The sequence below is a fragment of the Plectropomus leopardus genome, chromosome 12, assembly GCF_026936395.1.
Source record: "Plectropomus leopardus strain MGB_pleo_1.0 chromosome 12, ASM2693639v1, whole genome shotgun sequence".
Taxonomy (NCBI): Eukaryota; Metazoa; Chordata; class Actinopteri; order Perciformes; family Serranidae; genus Plectropomus; species Plectropomus leopardus.
The window spans coordinates 26,556,213-26,568,127 of NC_142187.1; the positions used below are offsets into that span (position 1 = coordinate 26,556,213).

Below are 11,915 nucleotides of genomic sequence, written 5' to 3' on the forward strand. Positions count from 1 at the left end.
GTTTTTTTAGCATTTGTCATCCATACCCTTCATTCATAGGCCTTCTTATCCAGATTTGTTGTTTTATACATGTGCTTTTATCATTTACCTGATAGTTTGTACACGTTTCATTATGTTTGTAGAAAAGAAAAAAAACTTTCAAGTATTTTTATAAATCCGAAATACCTGCAAACCCAAATGTATGTTTCTGGCATTACCAAAAATGTAAACCTTATATTAATATGAAACCCTGAAACTCAAAAACTAAAAGCAAAATAAATGGAATTGAGTCCTCACCGATTCTATTCATATCTTTACTTATCCTACATGTAAAAACGGCTTCTGTGAAATAGGTCAATGGAGTATATTCTACAAAGTAGAAATACTTCTTCCAAAGCTGGTCATGATCCCCTATAACCCAATTTTTATGTTTTTCTAACAGTTATCACACTGGCCGTTCAGCAGTGGATCGCAAACTGACTTGGCAGCTGGGCCCCTGAATCTATACATCAACTGCTTCTATTATTATCATCCCAAGAATATACTTCTGACAGCATCATATGGACAGTTATGTCTTGCATGCAAAACAGAAAATGTCAATCAATGACACTTTAGAGTAGTAAAGAATGTTTTTTTTATTCATTAAATACAAAAAAGTCCAGAACAGTGATGACTAAAATAGAACAATAGAAAAGGCACAATTATTTACTCGAAAATCACACTGTGCCATGAAAAATAAAACTGTCTCCTTTCTTCTACTGTGGCTGAAAATAGATGGTCATCTTCCTGACATGATTCCAATGTGATCTACACTCGAGAGATCCCGTGGCAGTATAATGGCTTGGCATGAGGAGCAGTGTTGAGGTCAACTTTTCCCTGTAGCATCAAAATGAAGGCCTGCAGGACAACACAATGAAAGCAGAGGCAAAATTAAAAGACAGGTTAGGCTGAGGATTTGATTTAAATTAAGTGAAATGTGTTTTGGAAAGAAATGTTTGTATGCATCAGCCTTTTTAGGATGAGGTGGGAATCAAATTCCCAGGAATCTAATCTTAAAGGTGAGTAGCAAATGTGGGGGAAAAAATCCTTATAATTTGAAAGTTTAAAAGTCAGTTATAACAGATACATTTAATTAACCCTTTTAATTAATCAACGATGGTTCAAAGTCTTATTATATTCTGTATTCTAACACTACATATTCTACAGAGTATATCTCAGGTAATTGCAACATTATGCATTAATACCAAACATGGGCGGGGGGGGGGGGGCATAAATATAGTTAGTGAAGCAATAAATAATGGTTTAGACTTATGAGAAGTTTTAATGAATGGGTTTTTTTTTACTCACTATCACAAATACATTTAATTTAATTTCACCAAACTCTCTTTTAAGAGGCACAGAGGATCTGTCTTACTCAAAAAGCATTAAAGGCAATTCTTTTTTGGGGGGGAATTTTTGGGGATTTTTGCCTTTATTTGACAGGACAGATAAGGAGGGAGGGAGAGGACGACATGCAGCAAAGGGCCACGGTCAGACTCGAGCCTGCGGCTACTGCGGCAAGGACATAGCCTTTGTGCATGGGGCATCCGCTCTACCAGGTGAGCTACTGGGAGCCCATTAAAGGAAATTCTAACTAGTACATCAAATACATTTTCAGATATCACACCAGCTGCTTGTGCTGTGCGTATAGTGTGTGTGATTTTGTGCTTAAGTGTGTCAACAGGGTGGCGGACTCACCAATGAATGCAGTGGTTTCACAAGAAGGAGCAGACCTTCTGCGGCCTGAAAGGGTTGGTGCTGGAGGACACACCGGTGAGCAGGGGGTCCTGCAAGGCGTTCTGCATGCAGAACTGTTGAAGGTCTGCAGCTGCCTGGGAGACCTGGTAACAGAAGAGGAGCCAAAATGTAAACCATGACAAACGAATTTGTGAGAGTCTCTTAAAAAGAAAGAATAAGTATGAATACTACTGAACTAAGGCTGGGCCATATCAAGAAAATCAAATATTACAATATTTGGGACCAAAATTTGACCTTGATATCAAAATTAGGACTATATTGTAAAGCTGGTGCTATCACAAACTCTATCCAAAATCTATGCTGATGTTTAGTCTCATGTCACAGTATCGATATAGTATTGATATATTGTCAAGTCCTATGCTCAACTGGTGAAAACAGTTGCATAATCTCTTTCATTACTCTCTAAGGTAAAAATGGATAAATGGTACTACATCCTATTGCACTGTGGAAATCGTAGAGTGATGTTTTTCAAGCCTGACCCACATTAGCGATGAGAAGTCAGAATATCTTGGCTCTTTTTTGCTTTAATTTTGACCATTCATTCTGAATCCTTAGCGGCCTGGACCTAATAATCTGTCATTTGTATTTATGCATTAAAGCCCTAAAAAAATATTATAAAAAAGCATAAAAATAGACAGAAGATCCCTTAACGCAGATCCGAGCTACACCAATGTCCTCAAATTATAGAAACGCCCCTGATCTTCAGCTTTTCCTTTACAAAAATGCAAAAATAACTAATGGGGATACTTAAAGACATTATGTTAATTTACAGACAACTTGAACCATGAGGAAAAAGAATAGTCACATACTTTGTAGAAAGTACTTGTGTTATATATTTGAAATTAATTTAAAACCAACCCAAAATGAGAACTCTCAGGATATATTAAAAGAAAAAAAAAACGAAGTCACACCCCAGCCGCCGTTACTCTGATAAATAAAGCACAGTCTCTAGGCCCATAGTCTTAAACACACCCACATTATCATTCATATATCGTAAATGAATCCTAAATTAGCAAATTAAGTTGGTTTTATGACTTCATTTTACAAATTCAAAGGGGTTTCCAACAGCCTTCATACATTATCTGTTAGAAATATAGAGACAGAAACTGGCCTTTGACTTCAGAAAAAGTGAAGGGTTATTCATCAGGTTAATGTTTACAGATGCAGTTAAATTAGAAACGCCGGTCTCGCAATCTTAGATTAGAAGACCATTGCCACCTGTCACAACCTAAAGATTAACTCTAGGCGTTATTTCTTCTTTGTCAGATGAGTGATTGATTGAATAAACCCAACAGTTTATCAGACTTAACTTCCCCTCAGTCCAAACAACGCCCTGCTGACTAGCAGCTAACTTTAGCAGCTAGCCTCTGGCACCAGCTAGCGCTGTTAGCGGAGCGGGGTAACGGTTGAGATTTCCCCCTTCGATATTTGGCAGAAAAACAATAAACACATAAATTACCTTCACTCTGTTTATGCTCGCCTCGAAACGGAGCTGCTGCACGACTTTTTTCATAGCGACGAGATTTGAGGAACCCGACATTTTCGATGTGTTTTTCAGTAGAAAAAAAAATAAACGCCGAGCGGTGGTGGGTGGGATTCAGGGCTTGATGCTGAGACAAAAGCAAAGATGATGACATCCGGATTCCGGTTGTACAAACTTGTGACTGCTGCAGCTCCCCGCACTTACACCAGCGGGCGCCACATTTATGACAGAATACAACAATTCATTAAAAATATCTTTATTGTGCTATTATACCCGCTGAGCGGATCATTATAAATCTTATGTCAATATATGCTCCAGTTTAAATCATAATTTATACATCTAGGATATGTAAACATTAAAGTTAATTTAAAACTAAAACTTAACATTCAATATAATCCATATGTTGAAAAAAAGGAATCGTACTACTTGGTCAAAAACCCTCTTTTAACCCTTTGAAACCTGAGCAACTTAGGAGAAATGAGCCCCAAAAAATTAAAAAAGAAAAAGAAAAAAAGTACAAAAACATTACCTAAAAGTTGTGGATCAAAGGGAAAAAAACATTTTTTTTAATAAAGAAAAAAAGACAAAAAAAGGAAATGACCTGAAAAAAGTGCACACTATTAACAATAATAATATAATTCCGTAAAAATAATTGTAAATATATAACTATAAATATAGTTTTTGGACATTTTCCCTACTATTTCTTTTTTTATTAATTTTCAAAATCTACAGATTTCCTGCAATTTTACAGAACACTTCTTGCCCAATTATTTAATGCCCTTTTCCCCATGTTTTCAAAAGAAAGCAAACCACTTTGCTCAGGGTTCCTAGGTTTAAATACATGCATCTGAACGTAGCACAAGAAAAGTGATGTCACTGCAGGTTTCAAAGGGTTAAATATAGCTTAACAATCTGAGTTGTCAGTGTTGATTTGTCAGTAAAGGAAAGAAATGGCAGAATTATTAAAGTGCTTTCTTGTTTGATCAGCTTTGGTGAATGATCTGTGCATGTCCATGACGCTGCAAAGAGAAGTGTAGTGTTCATCAGCGGTGATGGAATTCAGCCATGAAATGATGCTAAAGTCCACAGAGAAATCCCAAAGAAAAGGGGCAATGAAAGGTCTTCAAGTGGGGCTGTTCTCATCTTCACCCAAAGAGAAGATACTCAAGTCTCCACATCGGACTCTGTTTTTTGATTTGACCCGAATGTCTCCATCTTCAATGGAGCTGGACTCTTGCCAGCGGCCTCGATTTGAATGTCTGGAAGAGCTGAAATTAAAATACAAAATACGGTATGACAATGACACCAACACTACCAGCAACAGGGTCTGATTCAAATTTGCTAAATATTGACGAGAGAGAGATTATTGAGTAATACCTGCTGTCTGGTATCAGACGGAGTGTCCGGTAAAGTTCACTTGTGGATGGCACAGGCGCGCTTTGTGTAGGTTTTGGAGTGGAGAATGTGGCGTAGGTGGATGATTTGGCCAGCTGAGTTTTTGTGGAAGACATCCTCATCTCTGGCTCACTTCCTGAAACACAGTGAATATCAAACAAAAGTTGATGAATATACTTTTTTTGTACAGTCAAAGGTGTTTACATGCAGTGTTTTTTTAGTGTTTTCATAATGAGCATTCTTTACCAGAAATTCATAACGTTGAGCAGTAATGAGCCTTTAGTCACACTAAAATTATACTGAATATGGTATACTGTCTGCTGAAATCATGTTATTTGCATCCCCATCTTCCACTCTGCAACTGCAGATTGTTTTCAATTGCAAAGACTTACTGATTGATAAGGCACTTTGACCGTCAGACGAGGAACACCTCCTCCGGTCAGTAAAGGGAGTCATGTTCAAAAACTGATTCTTGAGCCAAGAGGCACGGTCGTCCTCAAAGGCCTTTTTCTGTGGAACAGATTCAAAGGGAATGCAGTGTCATCAAAACATCCGTGATATGTGTTAATTACATGGTGGCACAACATCAGAGGATTCGGGTACCTCTCGCCCCAGACGAATAGCAGCCTCTGTGAAGTTCTTTCTCTCTCTCTCAAAGTTTCTCTTCTGTTCCTCAAAGAGCCTCCACTCCTCTTTGAGACGCTCCTTCTCCTCCAGAGTGTAGCAGTCATTAAGAAGAGCTGCTGTCTCGTCATCAAATGAGGTGTTGAGTTGTTGCTGGATGGGCATAAACAGGCATTTTTAGAATTTCTAATTAAGATATACAACAAAAACATGCCCATTTATCTGCAATTTTATCCCACTTGTATTGAGAAGCCTCTTACGCTGATATAAATTTCTGCTAAGCAAATGTTTAACCTGCACAAACCTACTGACCATCTCTGCTCTTATATCAACAAGCAGAAGCTGACCTGGAGGAGCTGTTGCTGTGCATGAATGAACTCTTTGCACTGCTGCACTTCACGCCTCATCCTCTCCATCTCATCCTCGTGGGTCTCCCTCGGTATCACCTCTTTATTGGCCTCCAGCTGATTCTGCACTTGTGAAGCTTGGCAAAGAAATACACCAACAGCTGATGATCTCATTTTCCATTCAGGTGAATTATACTGTATGCCATTAGCAACTATACATTTTTCCACATTAAGTTGTTTGACATATTTAAAAGTACACTTTGCAGGATATTCCGCAAACTATGTATAAACTCTGCAACTGCATGCGGTGTGACTCGGGCGACAATCCTGCATAGTATACCTTAAATCTATAAAACTAACGTCATAAGAACTTCAGTTATTTTGCAGTTTTTCGGGGTTTGTGACAGTGCTGCAGATACCTTGGCTGTCTAACTTCTCCATGTGGCTCCTCAGTTTCCTCCACTGCTGGCGGATGCTGTTGGTGAGCTGCTCCCGAGCGTGCTCACAGGATTGGTCCAGAGTTTCTCTGCTAGAGTCACCGGCCTTCTCCTCCCCATCTGAATCAGCCTGAGAAAAAACAGCAGAAACAAACTTTTCAAAATGCAATCATGGGTAAGAACTTATTAAACATTTCCGTTTATCATTTTGTGCCTTAGTACCATGAGAAAAAAATAAAAATAATAACCTGCTCCTGACTGTCATCAGCGGTGGCTCCTCTGGTAGAGGGCTGCCGTGGACTCAGGATATGTATCATCTCCTTCTTCATCTGCTGGAGGACTTTCTTGAGCTCAGCGTTCTCCAGCATCAGGGACCTCTGACTCGCCTCGTAGTCATTTAGCAAAGACTTGTACATCTCTCCCTCATGGCTGCAGAGAGCAATTTACACATTATGTTCTTGATAACGCATTCTACAAATATGGCCAACAAGTTGGCTTTCATGATACCTGGCTGTTGCTTTGGCAGTCTTCCAGTGGCTCCTTTTTCCATCTGACCGACCCAAGCAATTCAGTACATCAATAGCTAGTCGGGAAAAACAGGAGGCCAAAATGTAACCAACTTGTTCAAAAATTCTCGAATACATTTTTGCAGAGGATTTGCATATTTACCTAGTTTCTTATCCTTTCTGTCAATCAGCAGCTGGCTGAGGCGTTCCTTGAGTTTTGCAGCTTCTCTTTCTTTTCTCTTGGCATCATGACTGTACTGAGAGGCACGGCTGGCGATGATACTCTGGAGCTTCTGAACCTGTCCAGATGACTGAATCATGAGTTTGGTAGGCTCATGCATTACGTATGCACTTGTTGTAAAACATAAGTGTTGGTCATTATAAGATAAAGTAAAATTATACCTCATCTTTTTCTGTTTTTAAGCAGCTCTGCAAAGTCTTGATTTTGAGTTGTAGCTGCCTCTCTGTCTCATGTAGACCTGATTTCTCCCTTATGGACAGTTCCAGCTGATCCTAGAAGGAAAAACACATTATATTATTATAATATTTAATAACTATTTGAAAATGTTAACTTAACTAAAGCACCCTCAACAATTCCCCTACTGCAACACTTATTGTGATACAAATAACCTTGAGTTCTTCACTGGTTTAGATAGAAGAGGTATGTTCGGCCTGGCAACCAGGGACAACTATTTAGATAAGGGCACATGACTATTATTGTGTTATTCAAAATGATAGAAAGACGTGAGACATAAGAGCACAGTACTTTGTTAGGGTTGTTGTTGTTGTTTGGTTGTCTGAGATAGTCATTAATTTCTAATTAGAATAAAGATATGGGAGGAAATGTACTGTAAACAGAATTGCATGTTTCTCTTCTGCCCTCTAGGGGCCCGCAGTCAATTACTGCACACTGCAGACTCCTACAAATCATTGTATGGTTGGTTACTCCTTTTGAAGCAAATAAGCTCTGGTTCTTGAACTGGTTGCATTCAGGATTCTTGGAACCTTGATGCTATTTAGTGAATCAGCCCACATTTCCACCAGTTTTGAGTGGAACCATTGTAATCAAGGATGTCATCAGTTACACAATGTACAGTACAACAGAAGTCAACTGCAGTAGCAACATCACGTATTACAACAACTACCTGCAAAATTTTGTTTTGTTATTTATGATTTTTTTTTTTATCCAAAAAACAAGCATGGACTAACTATTAGAGACCACTGCAGGCTTTTTTCGGGCAATTTCTCACTTGATTCCTCAATCCTCTTTTTCCAACCTGTAGAAAGTGACATGCCTACTGATGTCACACTAGGCTAAAAAAACTGGGGTTTTTTGTTCCAGCTTAGAACCAAATTTCTGGGTTGAGAACTATTTATTTCCTTATTTATTTTTTGTCTAAATGCTCTGAATGGTTTAAAATTAGGTACAGGAACCAGAATGGTGCCCATTCCATTATGGTGGAAAAGGGATATATGGGAAAATGAGCTGGTTCCAAAGAGGAATAAAAGAAAACACTGTTCTGGATTAAAGCTTGACTGAGACAGACATATTACTGTCATATTACCTTGAGTCTGGAGTTGTTCATCTGCATGTGGTCCAAGGTGCTGGTTTTCTTCAGCTGATCTTTCTCGAGCTCCTCTAAAGTGCACATATCGCGTCTGTGAATCTGCAGTAGCTCATACATGGCATTCAGAGCTGGCACTGTGTTCAGGCCGGCTGCCCCTGGTGAGCTGGCCTCAATACATGTGGAGGAGAGGCCCAGCGAGTCGAGCTCCTGTGAAAGAATAAAGGAATGATGTCACTGTTGTAGTGAATGAGCTCTAGGAAATTACAAACATCAAGTGCAAATGATACAGTACAATAATCAGGGTCCCCACAAATTATCACAGACAAAACCTTCCAAATCTTTCCATGACTTTTCAAGGACCCCAATTTTTCTTTTTCCTTGCCCCACTTGCCCGGCATTTTTCAACCATATGAGAGTCAAACTCCAGTCAAACACAATTTCAGTGTTTGGGAGAAACGTTTTCTTTAAAAATAAGCTGTAAAATAAATACTAAATACGGCCATTTAAAGTTGAATGTCCATCCCTTTAATAAAATGATTTGAAGGGAGAGACAGGAACGTGGGGAGAAAACATGTTGTCACACCCTGACAAATATCAAAGCTTCATTACCTCAGCAGCTGCAGAAACTAGATTTACCATTATGTTACATCGATGTCATCTAATTTATCACACACAGCACATTTCCATGATTTTCCCAAAACTTTCAATTATTTTTCTACAAGTTCCATTACTTTTCCAGGCCTGGAAAATGTGATTGTAAATTTCCGTGAGTGTGGGAACCCTGAATAATTGACATTTAGCTGGGTGTTTTTGTACCTGATTGATGTATGAAATGCACTGAGGGATGTTATCCTCGGTGCAAAAGGCACTTATCACACTGTAGGAGCTTTTGGTCAGCGGCAAAGAAGAGAGCATTGACACAAGGTTGTTCTGTCTCGAGGGGGACATTGTCACATGTGATATGCTGGAGATCTCATAGTTTCCTAAAACAGAGAACACAGACAGGGAAATAATGATAACTCACATTACATCTACAGTACAGTCTCACAGTGAAGGGCTTGAAATAGGTCGCTGCTCTGAAATGAGAACAAAAATATGGGTCACCTCTGGCAGATCCCAAAAAAAGCTTTGCCAATGAGCCTTTCTATTCCTGAAATATTCCACCCAACACTCCATTAGCTGAGAAACTTACCCGTGGATGTCCCTATTGGCACAGTTGTCCACGACTCTCCCATGTCACCACATCAGGAAACAGGGATGCGAGGTCATGAGCTACCAACCAGAGGGTGGATTAGCAAGTCAGGCGGTGGATCAGAGGCCCCCACTGGATCTGAGCCCTGCAATGGAGCATCAAGCCATGAGATAGACCCGCAAAAGATAATCTGGGTTGCTGCTTCACCCACACAGGATTAACTGTCTGATGTGTGCCAGTGGGGCTTAGACTGGGGTTTAAGAGCGCCCTCCTATTGGCCACAGGCAGCTGAAATGCAGAGTGGTAAAATGATCTCAGCCTAAAGCCAAAAGATTTAGAGAGATAAAAATGAGGGAATCCATTGCAACAAGCTGAATATGAGCATGCATGTGTTTTTTGGGTTTTTTTGTACTTTTGTGCCTGCAGGACATTATTCTGATCTTGACGTCCTCTGCTGAAACAAGCTGAACCAGATATCCACCACTCCCACAACTTTACAATGCATTGAAATATTCCAGCTTGCGTTCAGGGGCTGTCAAGCACATTGTGTCAATGAACAAAAGGGAGTCATGTTAGGGACTGTACTTTATTTAGCAGAGTAATGGGGGCTGGGGTGTGACTTTGGGGGGTTTTCATTTCATATCATCCCTCCCTGGAGCTAGAAATATTATTCCTTGAGCCTCTAATAAAAATAATAAAGGGTGACATAATAAATGGTGTGATTTTGTAGATTTAAAAAAAACAAACACCTTTTTCATACCCATTTGTAGGTTTTGGGGTTCATAAATTATCTGAAATAAATACAATGTACGACCATAAGATTAGTATTGTAAATCTCATACTATCTGCCCAAGAGAGTTCAATACTTGCAACTTAAGCCTGCTGAAATTGTTGTTTTCTTTACTTACATATTTGTTTTTTTTAATACTGTATGGGGTATATTTGAGTTAAAAGACTACTGAGAAATAAATATTTATGATTATTATAACCTTTCCAACATAAGTTTATGGTGGCCCATGACTTTTACACAGTACTGTGTATATATATATATATATATATATATATATATATGTGTGTGTGTGTGTGTGTGTGTGTGTGTGTGTGTGTGTGCTCAGATTTTTCTTTTATATGAGCAGGACCTTCCCCTTGCTCTCTCATATTTGTTTTATATAATTTCAGCGTGTTTTGTGGTCCCGGTAAACACATATATGTAAGAATCTATTTAAGAATCTATTTATAAATAACAAAAGATAAATAAATAACCATGAGTCCTTTCAGTAATGCAACAGCAAAAGCTTGAGATCACCATGTTGGTGAGGAAATTATAACTACTCGATATAAGTGTTTCTGTGTCGATGTGCGTTTCTGCTGGGTGTAATGTTATCTAACAAACCAGAAAACATGCACAACTTTTATCTAAACTCACACTGACAGAGAAGGCGATATAGTCAAATGTGCTTCGGCTTCACATACTTTGTTAACTTTAACGTCATATATTAGTTAAATATGTCTCGTGCATTAACTGTTACAGTAAAGATAGCTAAACGTTCGTTAACGTTTGCATGGCTCGCTAACGTTAGCTAGTTTGCTAAACTCTTGTTGGTTAAAGCCGTGTTTTATTACAAGGTTTTAAGTACAAAATATTGCGACAACAACTTTACCTTTAAATAGTTGTCTAGTATACTTAGTCTTCATATCTTGGCCTCAAAGTTCCGGTTTGATAGATCAATTTAACGTTAGCTAATGCGCTAAATCGGAATTTACGTTACTAAATTAACTGCTATCGTCGCTGTTTGCTAACCTGTATGCTAAGTTAAACATACTCACGGGTGCGGTGTGAAACGGGCCACCTCAGTCTACAGCTGACAAGTTTGGTGATGTTGTCAACATTAACAAAATGCTCCTTCATCGAAGACAACCAGCAACTGCCTCGCTGAGTCCAGTCGTCCTGTTGTCGGTAGAAAAACAAGCTCAAATCTCACCTATCGCAATGTGAACGCAGCGAAGCAGAGATGCCCGACAGAAGGTAAACCAGCCTGCTGCTGCAGCTGATGGTGTGTTTTTTTATGCCTATTCCTCCGACTACTTTACACCAAAAGTCTTTGTCATTGGAGGCGATGTTGTTAAGCAACCAGTATGTGAGCCGTGCATTGGACGTAAACATGTGCAGAGGACGATTATGCAAATGAAAGTGCTGTCAGGTGTCATAAAGCACCCCTGTGGCTGCACGAGGTAAGTGTCACCTCTGCAAGATCTCAGCCTTTATAAATACAAGAATAATACAGTAGATAGATAGATAGATAGATAGATAGATAGATAGATAGATAGATAGATAGATAGATATACTTTATTGATCTCAAAACTGAGAAATTGGGATGTAGCAGCGCCATACAGTAAGAACAGAGAATAAAGAGCACACATTATTAATAGAATATAAAGGAATATGCTTAAAAAAAAAAAACTAAAAAAAACTAAGAGACTGTACATATCTACATATATACATGTGTATAGTGCGGAACAGTATCTGAATAAATATAAATAAAAATAAAGTCAGTAGTGTAGAATGACATGGAGCTAAGACCGGAGT

The 11,915-nt window shown here is 38.9% G+C and overlaps 2 protein-coding genes across 4 annotated transcripts; both read right to left on the reverse strand.

Moving 5' to 3' along the window:
- Positions 1-589: 589 nt before the first annotated feature.
- Positions 590-3,399, reverse strand: LOC121951539 (guanine nucleotide-binding protein G(I)/G(S)/G(O) subunit gamma-5-like). The gene is made up of 3 exons (XM_088085666.1): positions 3,236-3,399; positions 1,717-1,859; positions 590-876 (listed from the first exon to the last, which is right to left on the reverse strand). Exons 1-2 carry the CDS (start codon positions 3,314-3,316, stop codon positions 1,734-1,736), a joined length of 207 nt encoding a protein of 68 aa, XP_087941792.1. The 5' UTR covers positions 3,317-3,399; the 3' UTR covers positions 590-876; positions 1,717-1,733.
- A 100-nt stretch (positions 3,400-3,499) lies between these two features.
- ssx2ipa (synovial sarcoma, X breakpoint 2 interacting protein a) lies at positions 3,500-11,465 on the reverse strand. 3 transcript variants are annotated; one of them, XM_088085665.1, is made up of 14 exons: positions 11,311-11,465; positions 9,329-9,473; positions 8,953-9,119; positions 8,134-8,343; positions 6,971-7,081; positions 6,732-6,879; positions 6,570-6,645; positions 6,311-6,491; positions 6,045-6,192; positions 5,626-5,762; positions 5,258-5,431; positions 5,047-5,164; positions 4,637-4,790; positions 3,500-4,527 (listed from the first exon to the last, which is right to left on the reverse strand). In XM_088085665.1, the coding sequence occupies exons 2-14, from the start codon at positions 9,369-9,371 to the stop codon at positions 4,383-4,385; spliced, it is 1,812 nt and encodes a 603-aa protein (XP_087941791.1). In that variant the 5' UTR covers positions 9,372-9,473; positions 11,311-11,465; the 3' UTR covers positions 3,500-4,382. The 3 variants fall into 3 exon arrangements, with proteins under 3 accessions (XP_087941791.1, XP_087941790.1, XP_042353837.2); XM_088085664.1 differs by having other exon boundaries at positions 11,156-11,455; XM_042497903.2 differs by having other exon boundaries at positions 6,732-6,867; positions 11,156-11,452.
- Between the last annotated feature and the right edge of the window lie 450 nt (positions 11,466-11,915).

What these genes read in the sequence shown, in the direction of transcription:
- LOC121951539 (XM_088085666.1), bottom strand. Translation starts at nt 3,316, where the DNA reads ATGTCGGGTTCCTCAAATCTCGTCGCTATGAAAAAAGTCGTGCAGCAG. An exon ending in CGAGCATAAACAGAGTGAAG is followed by an intron (nt 1,860 to 3,235) that starts GTAATTTATGTG and finishes TTCTGTTACCAG; the next exon opens with GTCTCCCAGGCAGCTGCAGA.
- ssx2ipa (XM_088085665.1), bottom strand. Translation starts at nt 9,371, where the DNA reads ATGGGAGAGTCGTGGACAACTGTGCCAATAGGGACATCCACGG. An exon ending in CAGAAAGGATAAGAAACTAG is followed by an intron (nt 6,646 to 6,731) that starts GTAAATATGCAA and finishes TTTCCCGACTAG; the next exon opens with CTATTGATGTACTGAATTGC. An exon ending in TCAAAGTGCCTTATCAATCA is followed by an intron (nt 4,791 to 5,046) that starts GTAAGTCTTTGC and finishes ACTGTGTTTCAG; the next exon opens with GAAGTGAGCCAGAGATGAGG.